The sequence below is a fragment of the Fukomys damarensis genome, unplaced genomic scaffold, assembly GCF_012274545.1.
Source record: "Fukomys damarensis isolate Sample0158 unplaced genomic scaffold, DMR_v1.0_HiC HiC_scaffold_14, whole genome shotgun sequence".
NCBI classification, from domain to species: Eukaryota; Metazoa; Chordata; class Mammalia; order Rodentia; family Bathyergidae; genus Fukomys; species Fukomys damarensis.
In genome coordinates, this window is record NW_022900926.1 from 32,416,291 (window position 1) to 32,441,404 (window position 25,114).

At 39.3% G+C, this 25,114-nt stretch overlaps 1 protein-coding gene across 1 annotated transcript in view; it reads right to left on the reverse strand.

Moving 5' to 3' along the window:
* Positions 1-25,114, reverse strand: part of Mthfd1l (methylenetetrahydrofolate dehydrogenase (NADP+ dependent) 1 like) — a 186,607-nt gene that overhangs the window by 118,488 nt on the left and 43,005 nt on the right. The window contains exons 11-15 of the mRNA XM_033763312.1: positions 19,021-19,157; positions 17,424-17,470; positions 7,284-7,391; positions 6,104-6,178; positions 4,584-4,686 (exon numbers count right to left, since the gene is read on the reverse strand). Coding sequence (XP_033619203.1) covers positions 4,584-4,686; positions 6,104-6,178; positions 7,284-7,391; positions 17,424-17,470; positions 19,021-19,157 — 470 coding nt within the window. The remainder of the gene's footprint in view (positions 1-4,583; positions 4,687-6,103; positions 6,179-7,283; positions 7,392-17,423; positions 17,471-19,020; positions 19,158-25,114) is intronic.

Here is a 25,114-nt window from a genome sequence, read left to right on the forward strand (position 1 = left end):
AGATGGCACATGATTGCACTTATATGCGACACTCAAAACAGACAAATTCATGCAGACAGACAACAGAACAGAAGTTACTCGGGGCACAGAAGGAATTATTACTTAATAGGAATGGAATTTTTATTGAAGGTGATGAGGGTTTTGTAATAGTGGTGATGGTATAATTACAATGTTTAATCCACACTGGTAAATTGTTAAAACGATAACCAGTATCTTTTGCCACAGTAAGAAAGTAAATAAAGCATTATTGGGGAAAACAGTTAATTGTGATTAGAGCTGGCCCTGATTTTCTTTGTTTCATTGGCTTCTTTGAATTGCACTGATTCAGATTTTGTCCGTGAAGATAAGACTTGGTTTAAAAATCAAAATTTACAATGCCAGGAAACAAAGCCAGAAGGACAGATACCTCACTAATAATTTATATGGCTTCAAATACACGCTGCTTACAGTGACAAATGACATATAAATTACCAAACGGATAATATGGCGCTGACAAAAACAGAGACAGAGGCCATGCATCTGGGGACGGTACACATGTGCAGGACAAATGACATGAATCTTGCTCTGATACATAAAGTACTCACAAGCCACACATATACACAAATCCAGAGCATACTCAAGCACATATAAACCTTTCTTGCCGTCTAAAAATTAAAAGGCCTGCTTCTCAACCCTGTCACTAGCTACTACTATATTTCCAAGATGTAAAGTAAAAATATCCTGATGTGTAGAACCTACAATCTTGGTACCAGACTGAGGTGAACTTTTGATCACATTTCCTTGAAGTTAATAAAAGAAAAACTTTAAGTTAATAATAGAAATTTAGTTGGGGTGTGTGTGTGTGTGGCAAACAGAAAACAAGCAAGAACAAAACACAAAAAGTGCTTAGCAAGGTCAGTTATAATCAGGCCCCAGAGCCTCCTGCCAGGGTCCTGCCACACAAGGAAAGAGGAGTGTAAAGTGCCAGTGATACACGAAAGAAGAAACATGAAAGTTAATTCCAACCCACAATAAAGACAGATGCCAGCCAGCAGCCTCAAGTCAGTGACACACGATTGCTGTCCTTCATGACAGAGCCCACGGTGGAGTAAGCGACCTGGGGACTTCTTCTGCAGGGGGCACTGAGGGCCGATCTGTGCTGGCTGTACAGGGGCGGCCGTCAGTCTCTGATCTTGGACCCTTCCAAGCAAGGGGGAGAGATGTGAACACTGGTAGCCCCGTATGGAAGGAGGCACCAGGGGCAATTCCGTTTATTTATTCCTTACAGGCAGGCGACGGGTTGGACGTGCCTGTGCTACAACAAAAAATATTGTGAAAGGGAGCTTTTAAATGTACTTTACATACCATATACTTTAACTACATTATGTATTTTATATGTATCCTAAGACAATTTCTCATTGCTCAACAGGGCCCAGGCAAGACAGATGTGTCCAAGCCACGCCCACAGGTTCGGCACCGCACTGCTAACTGTTCCGAGAATCGTCCAGAGTGTGCCGAACACTCACTAGATAACTCCTGTGGCCAAGAGCCCAGGGAGAGGGTACAGGGTGCTTTCTCAAGACGGGTCCTCTATGTGGCTTTAGCAGAAAACATGGCACAGAGTCTCCACCACGCTTCCAGGGCAGTGCTGGGAACCAGAAATGTGGTACCAATCTGCCCAACTGGCCACAGCTCCGCTCACAGTGCTCTGGGAACAACAAATGTGTTTCCCAGATATATTTGCTTTCTTTGCTTATAGTTTTTTAGTTTGCTTATAGTTTTCTACAGTTTCTTTGTTAAGTTTTCTAGAATATTCTGCTGATTCTGGTTTCACCGTTACCAGGAAAAGAGGCCTTTAAGCTTCTGTATGAGGCACAGGGTAAAGCAATCATCAGATTTTGTACACAGGCTGAAAGACAGGGGTGACCATCATATGGTCTGATCCACTTCATCTGAAGGTTTTAATCTATCCTCCCCCACTGGCCCTGATGTCAAGTCATACCAGAATCTAATCTCATCACAAGGGTCACACTAACTCTAGGTCTAAGCCAGAAAACTCTGCTAGCAAATGTGCCAAACTCATCTGCTGAAGAGTCCTATTTCTCACATTAACATACGGTAATCAGAGCCAAACGCCCTCTCAAGTGTCAGTCCAAATTGCTCAGAGCCAGGTGGCTTGTCCATCGCAATAAAGTTTTCTTCACATTAGTGCCCTGAACAGTAATACAATGCTAGTATTTTTCTGGAATGATTTTTTTAAAGTTGTCACTTCCATTAAAATTGATTTGTAACCACAACATACTTCAGTTCTTTTTGCTTCTTCAGAGAGACCCCAAGGGCGTGCTGGCCCTCAGTGTAAGGGGTGACACAGCCTTTCCCTTCCAAGATCACCGCTGAGCCACTGTCCTGTTTCTGAAGGCTGCCCAGACTGAGGTCTCAACGCAAACAGCAAAGAACACCATCCAGTGTGGACATCTCTACCAGCATATCCACATGCATGGTTTAAAATGTACCAATTTCTACTGTCATGGTTTTTCTTTCATAAGTAAACTTCTAAAAAAAAGGTTTAAAGAATAACGTGAACTCAGAAATGCCTTGAAAAGATTGACTGTACATTATGGACAGGTAACATTTTAATTATTAACCTTTCTAGTTAAAATAAAAAATTTAAAAATTAGTAGACTCCTCAATAAAATGCTGAAAATATTCATGTCAGTTGTTAAAAATGCTGTAGGTCTCTTCAAGAACAGAACCTAAGTTATGGTTCATCCATAAAGGAATATTCTGGAACCAATGAAAATGACTGCATAACAGCTAAGCAAAAGGAAATGCTTCTGATACAAATGAAGCTAGTTGGATATAACATCAATACACCTAAATTATAATAAAACTACAAAAAACTAGATGTAACATAAAAAACTAAGAATAGTAGTGCTAGTCGGAAAGAGATAGATTTCTTATTCTTTTGACACACTTCTAACATCTGCACAATGGTACCACTTATTTTAAAATGAAAAATAGGTCTATAACAGTTTAAAGGAGATTTTAACTTCTCTGGGAAACCAAGCCGCACAGAGAACCTCCAAATACAGTTCTCACCATGGGCTGTCTACTTATAATCCATCCGGCGGAGCTTCGCAGTATGTAAAGTCTGCTCAGGTTCCAGGGGCACCTCCTGACAGGGAGGCAGGTACTGCTAAAGGCAGAACATCTCTAGTCTCGAAATCTGAAATGTTCCCAAATCTGAAACTTTCTGAGGGTCCATGTGATATCACAAGTAGAAAATTCCAAATTACAAAATGTTTCGCAGACACAATTATTAAAAATACTATATAAAATTACCTTCAGGCTACATATACAAGGTGTCTATGAAACATGAGTTTTGTGTTTAGGCTTAGACATCCTTAAAGTATTTCATCATGTATATGCAAATATAACAAAAAAATATGAACTCAGCACCACTTTTGGTCCCAGGCTCATGGGATAAGGGATACTGAACCTGTGTTCATGTGAAAGATCCTTAAAGTCTCTGGACTTTGTCTCTCAGTTCTTAATGGCCTGGGTGAATGGGGTCCCAGAGGGAAGCCACATAATGGGGTGAGACCTGGGCCAGCCAGTTAGGCAGGGAGACAAGGAGCGATGGCCACGCAGGGGTGGCAGGACAAGGGCATTCCCTCATGACTGGAGAGCAGATGGAGCCACATTACTAAATGGGATGGCAGAGCCACCAGAGGCTTCTGATCAAGGAAGCGACAGGTCAGCATCTCTGTCAAGATGAAATCACTGAATTTAGGAGACAGAAATGGAAACAAGAGAATGTGCTAAAGGCACTTGACAAACATGTTCTGAAGTGGGTAGAAAAGGGGAATATTGGTGGGAGGCAGGTCTGAGAAGGACAACCCCGGAAAGTCAAGAACACACACCATTTAGCACCGCAGCAGCCTTTCTAGCTCATCAAGTGTGGTTGCCACAGTCTCAGGGGCTGGGAACAGGTCATGCCCTGTGACTTGCTCAAGGCCGTGCAGACAGGCAGGGGCAGGGCAGACCCATACTTCAGGCCCCTGTCCCACCCCACGGTGACTGACACGATTCAGAGGGCAGTGTGGGAGGGAGGCAGAGGGCCGGCAGGGAGCCACCAGGGAGTGAGATCCGGCAGACAGCAGGACGCACCTACTAGACCAGGAGGAGAGCGTAGCACTGAAGCCACCAATAAAAGTGCTCTGTGAGCCAGTGGGGGAGATATAAAAGAAGAGAGGGGTGGTGGGAAGAGGAGCCAACAGGACTAGGAAGGGAAATGTAGCATTGTCATTTTTTTTTTCTTTTTTAATTTAGAGAGAAGAGACCAAGGAAGAGGAGACAGAAGAGAAAATTAATTATTGTTGGAAGTTTGGAAGAGTGAGAATGAGTGGGAATGAGCCCAGACAGCAGACGGTTTAAATAAGAGGCAAGAAGAAAGGAGGAAGAAGGGAAAATAACAGTAACGGAAAGAAATGGGATTATGAAATCCAGGCTGGGAAACTCACAGGAAGACATAAAATTAATCTAGGAGCTACAGTGTGAACATATTCTCCTGTCTGGCCATCCATGGTCTCCCCAGTGCCCACCTCTCTGCCACGTGATGGTCGTGGGGTCGATGTTGAGACGGGCGAATTTGCTCATTTCTTCTTCAGTCAGTGTGCTTGGATCAGTCTTATTTATCCCCAGTTTCTAATGATAAAAAAAAAGTGACAGGTGCGAGAAGAAACAAAGCAAAAGGTTAAGTACAACTGTGCTTCTTTATTTTCTCCATGATTAGTAAAACTTTCTAAAAAAACTACTCTGGATATGTTGCACATTAGGTCAAATCATATCAATAAATGCCTACGTAATAATCATATCAGTAAATGCCTATGACTAAATATTCTCTGCAAGTGGAAGACTGAAAATGTGTAACAGACCCTCAGCATGGCTGATCCGGAAATAGGGTCAGTGTGGCTGCTACTGCTGTCTGGGCGGGAGGTCTCCGTGGGGCCGCCACAGACTGCTTGGAAGGGACACGTACTGCTGTCCACATAATTGACGCTTTAGTCCATTAGTTCTTCTTATCAATATAAACAGCAATTATTCAAGTAAAGTTCAAGTCTAAGTTTCAAAACAAGTTATTTTTAAGAACTTGAGGAAAAAAATTAAAAATTAATGCATTTGTTTCTGTAAAGAAAATATCCTAAGAAAGTGGTTTTTAATGAAGTTTAAAAAAAACAAAGAGACTCCAGGAAGTATTTGTAGATGACGGAATTGCTAACTACCCTCAACCATGGAACTTGGCTCAGTAACGAGCAGGGGGGTGAATTTAAAAAACAATTTAGCACCCATCAGTGCTTACAAATCACATGGTGAAGGGTTATTCTTCACACTCTGACTAAGTGCTTGGGGAAGCAATATGAGAAGCAGAGCATTAGCAGTACTAAAACCAGGTCATGTGGGTGAGAATTAAGACGGCTTTCATTAGCATAAAGGGGGTATCTTGCTGCAACATCATTTCTTAGAAATTTAACAAATACTGCACCAGGGACTTAGCTCAGTGGTTCAGCTGCCTGATTCATAAAAGCAAGGTCCTGAGTTCGATCCCCAGTACAAAAAAAAAAGAAAGACAGAAAGACATTTAACAAATATAACAACACATGTCTTTAAAAAGAGGATGCATAAAATTCAATTTGTTGGTTTGACGAGGTACTCACAGATTAGCAAAGCAGTATTCTTATTTCATATGTGAAGAAAAAGAATCCTAGAAGGTTAGCTATTTGTTCACCTGGCTCTTTGGTGTGGGATTCAGGTTTCAGGCTTCTAATACTGTGTTTGGTGACTATACTGCTGTCTCTTTAGATTTTAATACCCAAAAAAGTGCAAAAAAACAAAATTGAGTCAAGCTCAAAATTTCTGGCTTTTGGAAATAATTGTAGGATATGTTCTGTTTATTTTATTTTTTTAATTAAAACAAATTTTTTTGGTACCAGGGTTAAAAGTTGGGATCTTTTTTTTGTGTGGGGGGGGATCTTGCACTTGCAAGACAGGCAGCAGCAGCACTAAGCTAAATCCCTGGCCCTTCTTTCTGTTTATTTTAAAAAACAGAAAACTGGAAACTCACTTTCAGCCGAGCAAGCTGAATTTCTGAAAATTCTCTGACACCATTCACCAGAGGAACCAGCCGATTATATAGAGCCTGAGAAAATAATAATAAAACACAGAAGTTTAAGTTTAAGTCAACTATGTACTTGGACAAGTCACAGGACATGACAAAAGTTCTCTACATTTACAACCAAACTATTTAGATTACAGGTCCTATAAAAATTTTGAGGCTAATAAAAATAATGCAGACTTAAATTCTGTCATTAATAAAACTGCCTAAATAAGAAATAATGCATATTGCAAAGACTGAATATTCTTCTTGAGTTATAGCCTTACAACTGTCAAATTGACATTTATCCAGATTCTGTCCCAAAGACTCACTAAGGAATTATTTTATTTTTTTTTTATTGAGTTTACTGTTACATTTTAGGTATACAGTGCAGTTTCAGTCATTATTGGGATCTTGTACCTTTACATGACAGGTCTTGGTTCTCATTTTTTCCCCTTGTCCCTGCCCTCCCTTCACCCCCTCCTCCCCTCCCCATTTACCAACATTTTATTTCCATTTTTTCATTTTCTCATATGTTTTTCTTTTCCTTTGTTACCTTTCCCCTACCCTTCTCACTTTCCCTACACCTTTTTAAGTGAAGAAAGTCAAGATTCTTACAAAACATTCGAGAAAGTACCTTTCTTATCCATGTTCTGGATAAGGACATGTCTGGGAGGCATTAGTAGATGGTACTCTGTCCTTCCAGGTGTGTGACTAACCTCTTAGACTACATGCATGTGAAACCCAGCAATTACCTCGGCCTCCTCACAGTTCACCTTAAATAGCTGCATGTAACATTAGTCATAAAAAGATATTATTTCTGTAATATCCCTGTTGGTATGAAGCAGAGATTGGACCTAAGGCCAGGATGAAGAGAACTGATCTACCATTGACCTTTAAAACTAAAGACTCAGCTACAATTGGGCTTAAAAAGTACAACATAATATAATTCTTCCAACAACTTGGCAGCGGTCATAATCCTACGTGAGACTCTGACCAAAGTGTGGATCCTCACCTTAGCAAAAGAGGGCATTATAAAATTCACAAAAGTTTGAGTTTATAGACTCTACAGGTCTTTCTGTGAATGCCTGAAGGATCTAAGAATCCCAGAATAAGTTTCCCAAAATGGCTAAGAGGGAATCCTTCTCACCTTATCTGTCTGAGTATTTTCATGCAAAATCCTTGTGTCGATGGCCGCAGCCAGCAAGTTATTGGCAGCAGTAATGGCATGGATGTCCCCAGTCAGGTGCAGGTTGAACTGTAAGTGGAAAAAAAAGATCTTTCTGTTGGTTTCAAGCAACAAATGGCATTATTCAAGGACTGTCTGGAAAATAAAATAATATGCAAAGTATATATCTTTATAATGCACTGAGTCCATAGACAGCCTCAATGAGAAAATCAACGTCAAGGTCTTTCACCTGACAACAAAGAAGTCTCGACAGTCTCTCATCACAAATTCTTCTATTCTCAGGTTACAGGTGACACATTCTAATAGACTTATTGATTATTCACCCTAATTTTGGTTCTTTACTTCCACAAATAATTTTATTTAGAAAATTGTGCAATATCAAATATACTTTGGGATGAGACAAGGCACAAAATAAACAGTAACAACATAACATAAAATATTAAAGAAACATTAAAAAATAAAGAATAACAACTCCCATAACTACTAATACTGCTATTTTCCTTCTATTCTCATACCCACACACAATCATTATTTGTATAATCAGTATGCTTCTCATTTGAAATCTTTTGGTAAAAAAGTTATTATAGTTAAGCACCTGAAATTCAAAAATACCAAATCTAAAGTGTTTCAAAGTCTGAAATGCGCTGAGCACTGACATCATGATGAAAACAGAAAATTCCATGCCATGCAACTTTGTTCCATGCATGAAATTATTACAAATATTGTATAGAAGTATGTTCAGGCAATGTGTATAAAACAAATGAATTCACACTTAGATTTGGGGCTGATCTCTAAGATATCTCACTATGGATACATGAATATTACAATATTCAAAAATTTGATACCTGAAACATTCTGGCCCCGGGCATTTTAGCTAAGGACATTTCACCTGTACTTTTTAATAATCTTTGTGTATAGCTGCAGTTTATAGGGGTTACCTAATTGAGTAGATGTACCAAGTTTTAGCTTCAGATATTTAGGCTGCTTTCAAATTTTGACTTTTGTAAAAAACTCTACAATTATAGAGAACATATGCAAATAGCTTTTCCTTTAAAAAAGTGAATTTCTAGTGAACAACATTCCAGGAGTTAGACCTTGATAATATCAAGAAATTACTTTTTGCAAGGGATGAAAGGCCATCTGTAAAACTAGTAAGACCTGTTACTCTAGAAACAGTCACATGCAGACAAAAAAGTTAGTAATAATAGCAAATAAAGTGGTGTTCTGTTTTAAGTTGTATTTCTTTAATATCTTAGAAAGCTAAATATTTATATTTTCTTCTGTTATAGTTTGGGTCTAGATGTCTCCCAAAGCCTCATGTGGTCACAGGCTTGATTTACAGCGTGTGAAGCTGGAATTGATTCATGGTGCAATGCTAGGCTTGGGCACTAGGACTAAGGGCGTGAGTGCTGCCAGCCCTAAGTAATCTGGGTAAGATAAAAGGGGCAGGGAGACGCTGTTAACTCTCACGTTACCTTTGCTGCCTTGTGTGTGCCATGTTGCTTCTGCTTTCCCGGGCCTGTTTGTCATCCCTGCCCTGGAGTTGGCTGATTATGGACGGAAACCTCTATGAACTGTAAGTCAAATAAGCCCCTCCCCCTTTAACTTTGGGGGTCTGTTATTTTTGTCTCAGCAACGAGAGAAAAGTAACTAACATACCTTCTTAAAGTTTTATTTTATACTGGAAACATCAATGTAAAAACATAACCACCACTTGAGGAAACAAGGCAACAAGGTGCTCCCAAAAATTTATGACTCACAAAAAGCAGATCCCATAGAAACTGAAGTGGATGGAACTCTAAAAAAGAACTTAAAACACTGATAATTAAAAGTATCAATGAGATCAAATAGGAGATAAACAGCTAATGAAAGACCACTTCAGTGAGAAAGGTTCTGAAAAGGCAAACAAATCCTGGAAATAGAAACCTTAATAACAAAAATCTCAATGTGAACTTTTCAGCAGTAGGCAAAATGAATAAGACGAGTTTCAGAACCTGAAACAAGGTGGACACACTAGAACATTCAAACAGTTAAAAAAAGAAGAAGAAAAGGAAAAATAGCACACAGATTATTCAAGAGCTCTTGGATAACTTCTTTTTTTGAGGGGGTTGGTGATGCAACAGGGTCTTACTATGTAGTTCACACTGGCTTTGAACTCACTGTGTAGCCTAAGCTGGCCTTAAACTTGCAGTGTTTCTATTTCTCCTATTTCAGCCTCCCCAAGTGCTAAGATTACAGGCATGCCACCACGCCTGGCCAGATAACTCTAAATTAAAAAAAAAAAAAAACTTTAAGATTCACTGGCTTAAAAGAGAGCAAGGAAATATAGGCTAATGGCATACAAATGTATTTAGTGAAATTTCTGCAGAAAAATTCCCAAATCTGGATAATGAGAGGAAACTCTGGTAACAGAGGGATTTAGAACCCTGTGTAGAGATGATTAGAGAAGAAAACATCACAATCAAATGCCAAAAATTCAAAAAAAAAAAAGAAAGAATATTGAAAGCAGTGAAAGAAAAATACCAAATCACCAAGGACAAACCAATTAGAATAATAACATATTTCTCAATAGAAATCTTAAAGGCCAGACAGGCTGAGCATGATACATTTCAAGCTATACCCCGCCCCCAAATCACCAACCCAGATTATTAAATATGTAAGGTTATCCTTCAAATTGAAGGAGAAATGAAGAACTTCTACAGTAAGTATAAATTTTAAAAGTTCAGGACCACTAAGCCAGCATTGTAACAATGCTTATAAAATCCTAACCACAGATGAAGAAAACAAAAACCACAAAATCAAGAGACAGAATAAATTTTACTGGAAGGATAAGTGAGAATCAGAAATGAATCAAACACTAGAAAAACAAAATGGTAAGAATTAGTAATACATTTTAATAGTAACAATATAATTGGTCTCAATTTCTAATTAGCCAAGTGTGGTGGTATGCAACTGCAATTTCAGCACTCTGAGAGGCTGATGCAGGAGGATTGTAGATTCAAACCCAGTCTGAACAACTTAGTGACTGTCTCAAAAAAAAAAAAACATTTTTTTTTAAGGGCTTGAGATGTGTAGCTCAGTGCAAAAGCCCTAATTTTAATACCCAGTAATGGGGGGGGTGTTTGCCAGATTGGATCTGGCAGATAACCAAAATTAGATTGGATCAAAAACAAGACCCATTCATATACTGCCTGCAATAAACACATCTCATTTTACAAAGACATACACAGACTCATAATGAAACAATGGAAAATATACTCTAAGCAGCTGGAGCTAAAGCAAACAGAAGTAGCTATATTATTTGATAAAGTAGACCACTAAATTTTGGAAAGGGAAAAGTTCCCCCAAAACATAACAATTTTAAAAATATGAATTGAACATCAATACACTTAATTTCATAAAGAGATACTACTTGATACAAGGGGACAGACAGAACCTAAAACAATCATAGCTGGGGACTTCCAAAGCCCACTCTCACAAATACATAGAAAAAAAATCAACAAGGAAACATTAGAGTTAACATGTTCCTGCTGGCTTGAACTATCAATGGTATATGCACAATTGTCTCATTGGGCAACCTGTACCACTGGTAGTACAAATGGACCTAATCATTTTTATTGGTCTTTTTACTAGTAAAATTAATAAAAAGTCTATAAAAACCAAAATTAGTTGCTTAAATATGAATAATTACTACCCAAATAAAATATTAGTCAAGACTATTCATACCAATTAAAATTACTACAATAATCAAATTTATTCATTAAGTTAAAAGAAATGTATTTATATTTTTGAATAGTTTATCATTAATTTTCTAAATTCTAATATGGAAAGTTCACAAGATTCCCGTTGTTGTGTATGTAATATTCATTTATAACTGCTGTTCACAAATTTGGTGCATTACAATTTTTTATATCATTTTAATGTTTTCCTGAAGAAACTGTAATATGATGTCATCTAGTCTGCTAAATGAACACCTTTCTTAAAGACTCCTTGAGAAGCAGTACAAGCTACCCAATGGGTCAGTCAGGCATATACCATCAGTGGTTCAAGCCAGTGGGAATGATTAGATTAAAACTAGAGCTGCCTGAAGGCTAGACATACAAATTGTAACATTACACATCAAATAGATTTAACAGACATCTAGAAGGTATTCCATCCACTACAAAAGAATACACATTCTTTCAGTAGCTTACAGAACTTTCTCTAAAACAGATCATATTTTAGGACATAAAGCAAGTTTCAATAAATACAAAAACCTAAAATAATCTTATACATCCTCTCAGATTAGAATAGAATGAAATTAGCAATCAACATCAAAAGAAACCACAGAAACTACACAAACAAATGGAGACTAAATAATACTTTTCTTCAGTGACTCACTGAAGAAATCATGGGAGAAAAAAGTTCCTAGAATCAAATAATAGTGGATAAAACATATCAGAGTCTGGGGAAAAATGAAAGCAGTTCTAAGAGGGAAGTTTACAGCTACGAGTTACTACAGTAGAAAAAGTGATCCCAAATAAATAACCTAATGATGCATCTTGAAATCTTATAAAAACAAGAGTAAACCAAAGTCAAATCCAGTAGAATGAAAGAAATAGTAAAGATCAGAGCAGAAGTTAATGAAATAAAGGTTAAATAACAAGGATCAATGAAATCAAGGAGGTGGTCCTTTGAAAGACAAACAAGATTGATAAAACCTTAGCCAAACTAACCAAAAGAAAGAGAAAAGGCCCAAACTAATAAAACTAGAGGTAAAAAAGATTTTTTTCTCAAACTGAAAAAAAGCCATATATGAAAAACTTACTACCAACATCTTACTAAACCAGTAAAATTTCAAAGTATTTCCTCTGAAATCAGGAATGAGACAAGGGCATCCGCTCTCATCACTCCTGTTCAGTATAGTACTTGAAACTTTAACTACAGCAATCATGCAAGAGAAAGAAATAAGAGGTACATTTAGGAAAGGCAGAAGTAAATTATCCCTATCTGTGGATGATATGATTCTTCATACAGAAGGCCCAAAGAACTCCTCCAGAAGACTCTGAGAAACAAATTCAATAAAGTGGCAGGTTAGAAAAATCAACATTAAAAAATAAATAGCAGGGCTGGGGATTTAGCTTTGTGGTTCTGCTGCTTACCTTGCAAGCACCAGGACCTGAGTTCTATTCCTGGTACCCAAAAAAAAAAAAAAAAAAAAAAAAAAAAAAAAAAAAAAAAAAAATCAATAGCACTTCTGGACACCAATAACGAAACCACTAAAAAAGAAATCAGGTGAAAAAAGGAAAATATGGAAACAAAGTTTTTGTAAATAGGGGAGCAGGGAGGGAGTGAAGGGAAGGAATGGGTATGGGGAAAAAATGAGAACCAAGATCTGTCATGTAAAGGTACAAGATCCCAAAGATGAATGTAACTGTATTGTGTACCTAAAATGTACCAATGAATTTTTTAAAAATCAGGAACATAATTTCATTCACAGTATCTTTAAAAATACATAAGAATAAACTTAACTAAGGAGGTAAAAAGACCTACAATGACAATTACAGATTATATGAAATTAAAAAGCTTCTACACAGCAAGGAAAGCAGGTGAAGGGACCACCTACTGACTGAGAGAAAATCTCTGCTAGCTACTCTTCTGACAGAGGATTTCTATCTAGAATAGTTAAAGAATTAAAAAAAAAATTACCTCCCTAACAACTCAATAAAAGATGGGTAAATGAACTGAATACATAATTATCATAAAGTATAAATGGCCAATAAGACATGAAAAAAGTATTTATGACCTTTAGTCATTAGAGAAATACAAAACAAAATTAGTCCAGAATGGCTGTCATCAAGAATATAAAAAAGCAATAAATGTTGACAAAGATATGGGAAAAAAGGAATCCTCCTAAATTGTTGGGAATGTAAATTAGTACAACCAAATGATAATCAGTATGGAGACCTCAAAAAACTTAAAATAGAACTACCATTTGATCCAGCAGTACCACTTCAGACTATATTTGCAAAAAAAGTTAGACATCTTACTATAGTAATACTGTACATCCATCCATTCCCACATTTACTGAAGTACAGATTACAACAGCTAAGCTGTGGAATCAGTTTATCCATTAATGGATAAACACATAATGAAAATGTGGTATATATTCACAACAGAATATAATCCAGCTAAAAAACAACGGAATCATATCATCTGCAGGAAAATGGAACCGAAGATTATCACGTTAAGCAAAATAAGCCAGACTCAGAAAGTTAAATAACCATGTTTCTCTTATATGAGAAACCTTAATGGAATAAAATAAAAGAAAAAAGATGACAGCAAACTAGAAGGTAGAATTTTGCAGATAGGAAGGGGGACTGGAGGAGGGGTAAGGAGAAGAAGACGGTAACAGGACTGAAAATGATCAAGATACATCATATGCACGCACCAATTTCCCAAAAGGTACTACTGGCCGCACACGTACTAAAACAGGAACTACTGGATGTATTACTAATACACACTAACTTAATTTTTAAAAATTTTATAACAAAAATATATTCACCAGGGAAATATGAAAAGTTGCATTCTATGTGTATCTTATAAAATAGATATTTAGCTCAGTGCTAGAGCACTTGTCTAGCATGTCCAAGTCCCTAGGTTCAATCCTAATTAGTTCAAGAAAAAAAAAAGTTTAGCCAGGTGAGGTGATGCACACCTGTAACCCCAACACTTAGGAAGCTGAAGCATGAGGACAGCTGACAGTTTGAGGCCAGTCTGGGCTACATAGTGAGACTCTGTCTCAAAAGAAGGAAGGATTAGAAATTTCAGTATTAGGGTCATAGCACCAAAATAGGACTTTATCTTTTGTACTTAATGTTAATGTTATGGGAATCTCTATGCAATAATTTTCAAAATACAGTTAATTTGATATCCTCCGATTATTTTTTCCTGATTTTTTAAAGTTAATTTATGTGGAGATATATAGTTTTAAAGTCAAATCTATACTTGCACATGCAAGTCTTTCTGGGGATAAAACTAAAAATAAACTCATTGGAGCTAAAGAACATGAACATTTTTAAGGTAATTAACACATATTTCCAGACTTATTTGAGAAATTATATTAACATATACTTCCTAGCAGTGCCTGAGACTGTAATTCAATCTATCTCTGCCAAAATTTGTGACTATTACTATTTTTAAAAATTCCCGTCTGTCAATTTGACAAGTAAAATGTAACTCATTATAGTTTTAACATAGATTTCTTGGGTTATTAGTGAAGATGAGCATTCTTTGGTTAGTCACTATTTCTTTTCTGATTTTCTATTGAACCCTTTGGCCATTTTACAATTGGAATTCAAGTCTTTATTTCTAGCTGTCTACTTTATATTCTCTTAGGCATCTTACAGGCTCCAAACAAGACTCTTCCCTCGAGACCTCAATCCTTTACCACATACCACCCCACCCCAGTTCAACTTCACACCTGCCATTTCCCTAGTTCTCCACTGGTCTGTCTAATCCAGCACCCTGAATGTCATCCTTGAATCTTCCCAACAGCTAATCCACAATCAGTAAGAGAAGCTTACATTGCCATCCTTTTTCCATCCTGGCCACCACCACGCTGAGCCAAGCTCTTCCCTGGGTTACCCCCACAGCCTCCTCCCTGGCTTACTAGCTTCCATACAGAGACCAGAGTGAGATTTGGAAAATTCAATCCACACTGTGTCACTATCTGGTCAAGATCCATGTAAGCCTGACCATGGCACTTGAAATAAAACCCAGCCCCTTGGCCATGAAATGAGAGGGTTGGTACCTGCCCACCCTTCTACCTCATCTCCTTCCACCCACCCTGGCCGCTAGGATCTGGCCACACTGTTCTCCAGTTCCCTGCTCAGGCCAAGCCCTCCTGACTCAGGGCTTTCCCAGGAGAGGTCCCACTGCCTTGAACACCCACTCTCATTCTTCAAAAGGCTGGTTCCTTATCTTGCAGATCTTTGTATTTTCACTTTGAATTCCTCAGTCCACCTGGAATTTATTCTACCCTTTCCCTTATGACTACTTATGAAATTTCTTACAGTATGCTTCATCCATGCATGGCACCCAGTCAACAAACACCCACTACATACTGAGCACTGAGCTCAGAGCTGGGGACACAGAGAAAAAAGAGCCTGAGGTGTTCACCTTTGAGGGACGATTTCCCTGCCTGTGTATTGTGAAGCACAGAGCCGGTGCCCTAAAATAGAGGGACACTACACTGTGCTTTCCTCATTTGCAGGCTAAATCTACAGCAGCTCTCCTGGGCATGCTCCATGTACTCCATCCCCAACCTGGCCTTAGTTCTGTATCCTCTTGGCCTGTGAATGGGACTCATGATCCCCACATGGATAAGAGGCTTACACTGTTCTCAGCAGTGCTTTCGACTACTCTTTCTCACCCTCAGAGGCTTATCCAAAGTTTCTCTTTAGCATCCCTGACACTCAGGCCTCCATGAGAAACCACTTCAACAATGTCAACAAGTCTTCCTTACTGAGCACCCACTCTGTGCCAGCACTGGCACAGTGCTGGGACCTGGAACCTCCAACTCATCATGAGACTGAATCTTATGGCCAGAAACAGAGTGTGGGGGGGATTTGTAGAACAGAACAGAACCTTGAGAATAGAGGCTAAGCTGGGTATTGAGGACAGAAAGGGATGGCATGACTCCAGGCATGGGAAAGTCAAAGAACTGAGAAGACAAGGGACTGAGAGATTGTGAGCTCAGCATTCACAAGGCCCTGGGTTCAACCTCCAGCATCCCTCAAACAAACAAACAAATTAATTACCAGTAAGAGAACACAGCACAGGAATCTGCAAGGACCTTAGTATAGGCGGCATATGGGAATCTGCAGAGATGAAGCAGAAGCAGGGGTCCACAGGGGCCTCTCGTGCCAATGGAGACTGAGGGGAAAACCTGCTCAGGTGAGGGATTAAGAAGGCTTCTCAGGACCTGACCAAAGGGCCAACACAGAAAGCAGAACGGACAAGAACGAGTCAATGGTTAGACATAAGGACAAGGGAAAACTTATGTAAGATGAGAACACAAATTCTCAGAGAATGAAGAACTGATATCGCTGGCTCCAATTTTTTTTTTCTATCAGGGATTGAACTCGGGACCTTATGCTTGTGAGGCAGCGGCAGAACCACTGAGCTAAATCCCCAGCCCCCACTGGCTCCTTTTGCCCATTTTCTCTGGATCCATTTTATTTTGGAGTCTTTTTGTTTTGTTTTGTTTTTTGTGGCACTGGGGATCGAACTCAGACCTTGCGCTGTGCAGCAGGTATGGTGCCACTGAGCTAAATCCCCAGCCCTAGAGTCTTTTTTATTCTTGCAGTGCTAGTAATCGAACCTGGGCTCTTAGGCCTGCTAAGTAAGCAAGTACTCTCCTGCAGAGCTACACTGCCAGCCCTAATGTGGAGTCTTAATTTATAGACATGAAGTATCTAAGTCTTTCTGAATTTTTTTTTTTTTTTTAGGGTTTTGTTTTTTGTTTTGTTACTGGGATTGAACTTGGGTCCTTGTGCTTGCAAAGGAGCTAAATCCTGGCGTGAATTTGGTTTTTGTTTCTTTTTTGGTACTGGGGATCGAACTCGGGACCTTGCACTTGCAAAGCAGGTGGCAGCACCACTGAGCTAAATCCCTGGCCCCTAGTCTTCCTAAATTTGGGAGCATAGCCGATGACTAAGAGACTACCAACACTCTCTTGTTTCTTATGGATCCCTAGGATCCACAAGGGTTTTAGGATACAGAATTTTTTGGAATTTAGAAAGGTAATATGATGTATGTATCATTTATTTATAAAACACTGACCAGCGGCTTCATCAGCACCTATAATAAGATTCATATGTCGCAATCATAGATAGAAAAATATATGAATATTCACTCCAAGCGGCACATACAAAATCTATACCAAGTTCTCAAAGTCATCAAGTTCTGCCATTGCACAAGTTATACAGATGCTTTTGGATTTTTGAGTCACTGGGACTTTGGGACTATGGAAGAAGACTAGGGCTGTCTTTCTGGGGACAGAATCACAGATGTCAGCAGGAGAGCACAGCCATCCCTGTGTGTACCTCACCATCTTACCTCTTCCATGGGGATGACCTGGGCATATCCACCTCCCGCAGCTCCTCCTAAACAACAGAGAACGTAGCATTTGAAGTGAGTTATTAAGTACAGATACACAGAATGAGGACAGACAGAGCCCTAGCGACACAGCTCCCCAAACCCAAGAGACAGGTAAAGTTACTGCAGCAAGAAACATCATCTAGCCTATCGAAGTAGAATAGAAGAACAGAACAAATCAAAACTCAAGACTGTATCCACCTATGCAATTTAAAGATTTCTATTTCTTTATTTAGAAAACGAAGGTAAAAATTAATAACAAGTGTCACTACGGTAAAACAGATCTCAGGATATGAGATCATTTTATTAATTTACTAGTGGATCTACGTGGCCATGCTTTATCTAGATCATATACACACTGACAGATCAAAAAGCTTTGTAAAAAAACTACCTGCAGAAACCTCAGAACCATAAATTTTGGACTTCAGCCAATTTATTTTAGCTAATAGTAGTGAAGACTTGTCACATTGCTTCTCCCTTGAAACATTAGTTATCACATGGAAAAGACCCATCTCACGCAGGTCCACATCATTCTGTGGTTCACCATGTTCTGTGCCATCTAGGTTGAGCCTCACAACTCAGTGAGCCTGGTACTTTAAGCCTTTGTACCCTTTTACAGATGCAGCTCAGAGGGGTTATGGCTGGCTACAGGTCACACAGCAGTAAGATGCACATCTGAGAATAAAATCTCAGCCGTCTCACTCCAAATCTAATGCTCATCCCACTAGATAATTATGACCTTCTATGATTTATCAGTACTTAATGAGTTAGGAGTTATTAATATTTATAACAGTAATATAAATATAATATGGTTAAAAAATACAAACTGCCAAGAACACACAGTAATTGCAGCAATAAGTGCTAGTGTTAGTGAGCTCAAGAGACTTCATGATAAATTAGTGAAGAAGGAGTAATGAATGGGAAGGTGCCAAACATCAGCCCAGCCACAGCCAGAGAAATTTCCCTCCAGCTCTATGCACAGACGGCTTGTCTCCAAAGCACCTCAGGCCCCACACAGCAACTCCCATGAGTAAGCACTGGGGCCCAACTTCAGGCTGTCTCAGGGTTTAGGAGAAGAGATCTTTCACCACAGCCAGAATGATAAAACACCCACATGACCAGCAGGGTTTCAAAATCGCTTGGCAGAGGAGACACAGACGAGACAGAAGACTCCACCCTCAGGCAGGAGGCTGGACCAACTGAGTCGAGAGAATGGGTTTCCTGGGGGCTAAAGACTCCCACCATGCAGCTACTCTGTGTTATCTTTTTTTTGTGTGTGTACCAGGGATCAAACTCAGGACCTTGTGCTTGCAATGCAGGCAGTGGAACCACTGAGCTAAATCGTCAGCACTCTCTGTATATCTTTGTGATTGAGGACCAACTTGGGGTGACCACTGTGCACTGGGTATATAAGGGGTGTGTGTGTGTGTGCGTGTGTGCGTGCATGGATGAAATGTACCAGTTCTTCTGAAAGGTTTTAACTGTAAATGGCATTCTCTTAAAATTTTCTCCCCCATAATTTTGCTCTGAAAAATATAATAATGGCTAAACAAAGTACCTTTCACTCCAAAAGTCGGCCCTTGGGAAGGCTGCCTCAGGCAGGCAAAGGAGTTGACATTCAGGTGGGCGGTCAATGCTTGCACCAGCCCGATGGTGACCGTGCTCTTCCCTTCTCCTAGAGGGGTCGGCGTGATCCTGAGTTATAGGAGAGGGGAGAAGTGAATTTAATCATATTTCCAAGACAACCCATGCAAAACCAGCCAAAGATAGCAGAGCCAAATCAGAGTTGGTAGAAAACAAGCCATTTCCAAATCCACTCAATAATGCAGTTTCATGAACCACTACAATCTACCCTGATCACTCAGGCCATGCTAAAGGCAAACTCAAGATAGAAACACAAAAAAGGAACAAAACCAAGGGGTCAAAAAGGAAAGCCACTGCGCACAACACAGAACATTCATCAAGGTGGTTTCAATAACTGAAGCTGCTGTCATCTGTTGCTGGTGGCTAACTTGGTATTTTTCTTTCCAGAGACATTACTGAGGGCACAGAGTGGGCACAAGGCCTAGCTCAAGGGTCCCTGAGTGACACAGGGTCAGGTTCTCAGGATCAGAAGGGACCCTAAAGTCCTCACTCACCTGTCTCCTTCCCAATGTCCTGGCCCAGGTCTTACCCCCACCATGCTGAACACAGACAGTGACAGAAGCCCGTCACCTCCAGGGTGACCCAGATTTTACAGTTAGAAGCTTTTTTGTTCTGAAAGAGACACGGCTCTCTTCCTGCCACTTCCCATCCCCTAGAGTCCCGTACATCAAGCTTAAACTGTTTCCAAGCAACAGCCCTTCAAATATCCACACTAAGGAGCCCCCTCCTCTGGAGAAGCTTATTTTGATGACACCCTACAAAGACATTCACATATTTATAGCACCATCAGGGTATTAAGCGATCAGAAAGAACTTACTACATTCTCAAGTAAGACCCCATAAAACTCTTCTTAAGGTCTGGGGATTTGGCTCAGTGGTTCTGCTGCCTACCTTGCAAGCGCGAAGGCCTGAGTTTGATTCCCAGTAGCAAAAAACTAAAAAAACCCTGTTCTTAAGCATATTGTAAAAATTACTAAAAATCTGAAAATATTGTCATTTGGGCATATAAAACGGTTTTCTCTGAGTTACATCATGAGTCACGGTATCTAGGTTATTCAACCTCACTAAATCTGATGATGGGGTTTTTGACCAACATAACCTAGTGATGTGAAAAAAAACAGGAAGCAATGCCCTGAGATCATCATCGTCCCCAGCTCCCAGGCCCCTCTCCTCTCCATCATGACCCATCATTCATGCAGCAAATGTTTAAGTACTTGCACGAATCAGGCACTCTGCCAGACCTGGGTCACAGTCATGATCGAGTCAGATTCCACCTCTGTCCTCCTCCATTAGCTTCTGGCCAATGGGAGGTAGAGATAACTCAGCAATGTGATGAACACCAAGACACAGAGATAGGGCAGTTAGGTTGTTCGTAGAGCACAAGGACTTTGAACATCAGGGAAGGCTTCCCATAGGAAATAACATCCAAGCAGAGACCTGACAAATTAATGATAAAACCGAGAGTGGATTAGGAGCAGTGAAAAGGCAAGGTACAGTGCTTTGTATTTACTTGAGTTAATTATTTGTGTCCTCATTTGATGGATGCAGGAACTGAGGCACAGAGAATATGAGTAACTTGTCCCAAGTCCCACAACTAGCAAGCAGTAGAGCTGGACATGACATACAGGCAAGTCATCCAACTTCCTAACTTCAGAAGGTTATTTCTACAGTTGAAAATGTAACTACAATTAGCAATTTGAAGTATGGAATACAGAAGATCCTCTAGAGAGTAAAAAAAGTAAGGAAAGGGGTAAGGTCAGAATAGTGCATTTGCCTTTTTGTTTTGTACGTGTAGCACTGGCAATTGAAACCAGGGGCCTTCACACTGAGCTACATCCCCAGCCCTTTTTATTTTGAGACAAAGTCTTGCTAAATTGCCCAGGCGATTGCCTTGAACTCTGGCCTCAGCCTTCTGAGTGCCTGGGATTACAGTAAGAAGAGACCAAAAGGGAGCTGAAAGGGGCAGTGTAAAGGAAGAGAACAACAGAGGAGGCCAATGAAACGAGCACTTAGAGATGCCTTAGAGATGACAGGAATCACAGGCCACTGAGGTATGAAGCAGGGTGAGGACCAAGGAGGGTGATCTCTGTGCCGGGGTCACTGCTGTAGGGGTGGGTGGTGAGGCATCCTGAATACTGTTTGGTGAAATGAACCTCTCACTCCCAAGTCACAGGGCAGTGGCTTATCAATCACCTCTGCATCTGTCTGAACAGCACCTTACAGAGCAAGAGTCAACTAGCAGATGCAAAGTTATACAAATATGTTTATACTTTGGGTCAACTTTCTATTTTTTTAGATGAAGCACTAATAAAAGCAGTTAAAAGCCAACAAGCATCACAATCTCATAAAAAAGATATAGTGTCACACACAGTATAGTTTCAGTGCCCTAGTGAGCATGTATTGTTTGCAAAGGAACAGTGGTTTACTTGGACCAAGTCAGATGCACGATTGCATTTTCATTCCCAAGGACAGGCTAGCTCAGCAGCCACGCCCCGCAATGACCTCCGCAGCACTTCAGCAGGCCATCCAATTCTTAATTAGAAACACAGGATTGCTCAGCTCGCTGCCAACGAACACAATTCAGGAAAATCAGAAAGTAGGAAGTATTTACTGAAAGCAATGAAAGGAGAGCTAAAATAAATAAATGTATTTCACCTCATCCCTGCACTTGAATTCAAAATTTGGTTTAATTCTCTCCCTAGTATTCTTAATTCAGACTCTTAAATCATCAAGTTGATTTCAAAAGAGACAAGAACCAAATTAACTCTAATTTCTGCTTCTATGAAAGCTTGGTTGATGGGGAGGGATCTGTGATTTTTGTTTGTTAACTTTCTCGCCATCTAAGCACGAGGGCTCCCTTTCTGATGACCATCCCACTGTATTTATTATGTGATCTTTATGTGTCTTTTCAGATGGCACCCTAAGAAAGGGTCTACCATGTCTGTGTGTCTACTGGCCACCAGCTTGCTGAAGTGAAGGACAATGCCCAGCCTCCTCACACTCCTGTCATCAGTTCAGGGCACAGACTAGCAAATAAAACATTGGCAATGTAATGATGCCTTTTCCTAATAAACATTATTTACTGTCAACTACAGTGAAAATGCCCTATGACATCAAAGTGCTCTGTGAGAATTTGGATACAATCTGCAAGAACTTTATCATCCTTTCAAAGGTCAAGAAGATTGCTTATACAGAGACAGGTGGTAAAATTTTGAAGTCTTGTTGAACTGTATTATTGGGATTAGCCATGGCCTAACCATGAATTCCAAAACTATATGCTCAAACAGTGTGTGAATATGTATCATTCATCCCAGGCATCTTTATGATTTAGAAGATTTTTAAAATACTTGCATTATGCAACAATAAACCCACTAGTCCATGGGGTAAATAGCTCAATGGCCTGGTTTCTTCTCAATACCTTTGTTCTATTCCACAAGTTGTACAAATAAAAACACATATTTAAATAGCTATGTTAGGTAGAAGGGGAAAATGTTAGAAAGCTCAGTGATTGTTATTTTAATGTTCCACCAAAATAAGGTGGTGGAACATTTTTTAAAAATCAAGTATTTCACACTCTGCAAGGGAAAAAAATGAAGTGATATGAATGATCTTAATTTTTCTTTAACATAAAATTCAGTGTAGTCACAGACCAGGTTGGCCTTCTTTTTCAAATGCTCTGTTCAAGTAATTCAGAGAAATCCTAGAACCTTCTCCATGGAAATCAGTGAAGGCCCAACAGAGACTGAGTGTACATCAAGTGCCCTGCAGCTGCACTCCAAGTCAAGCTCTCAAACAAAATTCCTTTTCATTAGTGTAACTGGGAAAATATGTAAAACTCAAGAGTCCCAAAGATTCTTTTGGCATATTTCCCTGAACAATTCCCAATACTTTTCATTTTGTCAGGCAAAGCAAATAAAGTGATGTGTAGGTGTAAATACCATGCGATGTGTAGCTGATGAAATACAGATGATCTGACCGAGTAAGAAAGCCTAGAGTTTGAAGAATGGCTTTTTTAAGAGAATTAATCTGTTCTGCATTTGAGATATTAATAATAAGTCTAGAGTTTGAAGAATGGCTTTTTTAAGAGAATTAATCTGTTCTGCATTTGAGATATTAATAATAATAAGTTTTTTCAAAAAAATCCCATTCTTTTATATTTTAATCCCACTGCTGATATATCTGAATCACATTTATACATAAATTCAGTATGTAATTACAAACATACTGTGATTTGGGTTTATTGAAAAATTTCTTGGCTATCTGAATTCCTAAAGCATGGGAAAAGATTTATGTTACAGAGTTTGGAGAAAAAGACAGGACACAAAGTGGTATTTATAGCATAATCTTAAAGTGTAAAAAGGCTGGATGTCAAGATAAAATTCTGGCTGAAAATATAAGAAAAAAAGTTACTCTGAGTTCTCCCGCGGTACCGGGTATTGAACTCAGGTCCTTGCGCTTGCAAGGCAGGCCACTGAACCGCTGAGCTAAATTCCCAGTCCGCTATTTTCAATATTTTTAAAAAATCAGAAAAAGAAAAAAGTCTCCATTTAATAAAGAGATCATTTATACTTCTCAAGAAGTAAAAATGCATGAAATTGTCGATAATGTCATTTTCCCCTAACTTCGGTACCGGGTATTGAACTCAGGTCCTTGCGCTTGCAAGGCAGGCCACTGAACCGCTGAGCTAAATTCCCAGTCCGCTATTTTCAATATTTTTAAAAAATCAGAAAAAGAAAAAAGTCTCCATTTAATAAAGAGATCATTTATACTTCTCAAGAAGTAAAAATGCATGAAATTGTCGATAATGTCATTTTCCCCTAACTTCTGACCTGACTAAAAGTAAAAATAGGGAGGTGATTTTTATGTCAAATTTACTTTCCATTTTAGGTTATAAATAAAATACTTATGTTCTAAACTGATCTCTCACAGCTACTGAAAGATTAAATATGGAAGGCAGTTTACAAATTTAAAAAATACATCATCTACTGTGTTGGGGGAAGCCGGTTTATTCTCCCTTTATAGAATATAGTGTATATCTTCTAGAAATCTTGCTCTGCTATGGATTCATACAGATCTCAAACTTTTACCTCACAGTGGGTTTTTTTCAGTCCTGGAGATTTAACCCAGGGCTCCCCAAATGTGAGGTAAGTACTTTATCACTGAGCTACATCTCCAATTCCTTTTTTAAAATTTGAAAAAGTCAAGACAGGGTATTGCTAAATTGCCCGGGCTGACCTCGAACTCACAATCCTCCTTCATATCCTCCAGAGGAGCCAGGATTATAAGCGTGCACCACCTTGCCCAACTGTACTTCTCAATGTAATTGAAAGGAAGATCACTTAGACTTTGTTCCTTCAAACTCTGTTAAGGAAGGAAACTTATGACACACTTTTAGAAAAAGAATTATTGATCTTCTGGTGTTAACTCTGTACTTGAGAACTCAAGTTTAATTTTCATTTCTATTTGCAGCACGTCGCTTGGCTTCAGCTCAGTCACCCATATTCATGCCAGCCAAGGGGCAGGCGTGTAGTGCTATACCGGGTCTGGACTGACAGTAGGGGTAGTCCCAGTCAGCCATGCTAGCCAGCACCCCAGCATGTGTCTGGAGGCCAGGCCTTGAGACTTTTACTCCAAGTTGGGAACTTGATAACAACATCATAGCTTTTGTTCTGGAAGTATCAATTTTGTATTCCCAACTCTGGGCAGGGCCACATCTAGATTTGTTTTTATTTCCAACTTAGCAAGCTTCAAATGGAGTAAATCATAGCCAATTATGAGTCTTTTTAATCAGAGAACATATCCTCCTGTGTTTCCCTAAATCCTGATCTTAAAAACAAAACAAAAACTTTTGGGTAATGTTCAGGATTGAACCCAGGGGTTCATGCATGCCAAACCAGTACTCTACCACTGAGCCACACCAAATCAGCTCCAAATCCTCCATTCTTAGTGCAAGGAAACAGTATACCCATCTACCAAGACACTTATAGCTGAGGAAAAGGGAAACAAATG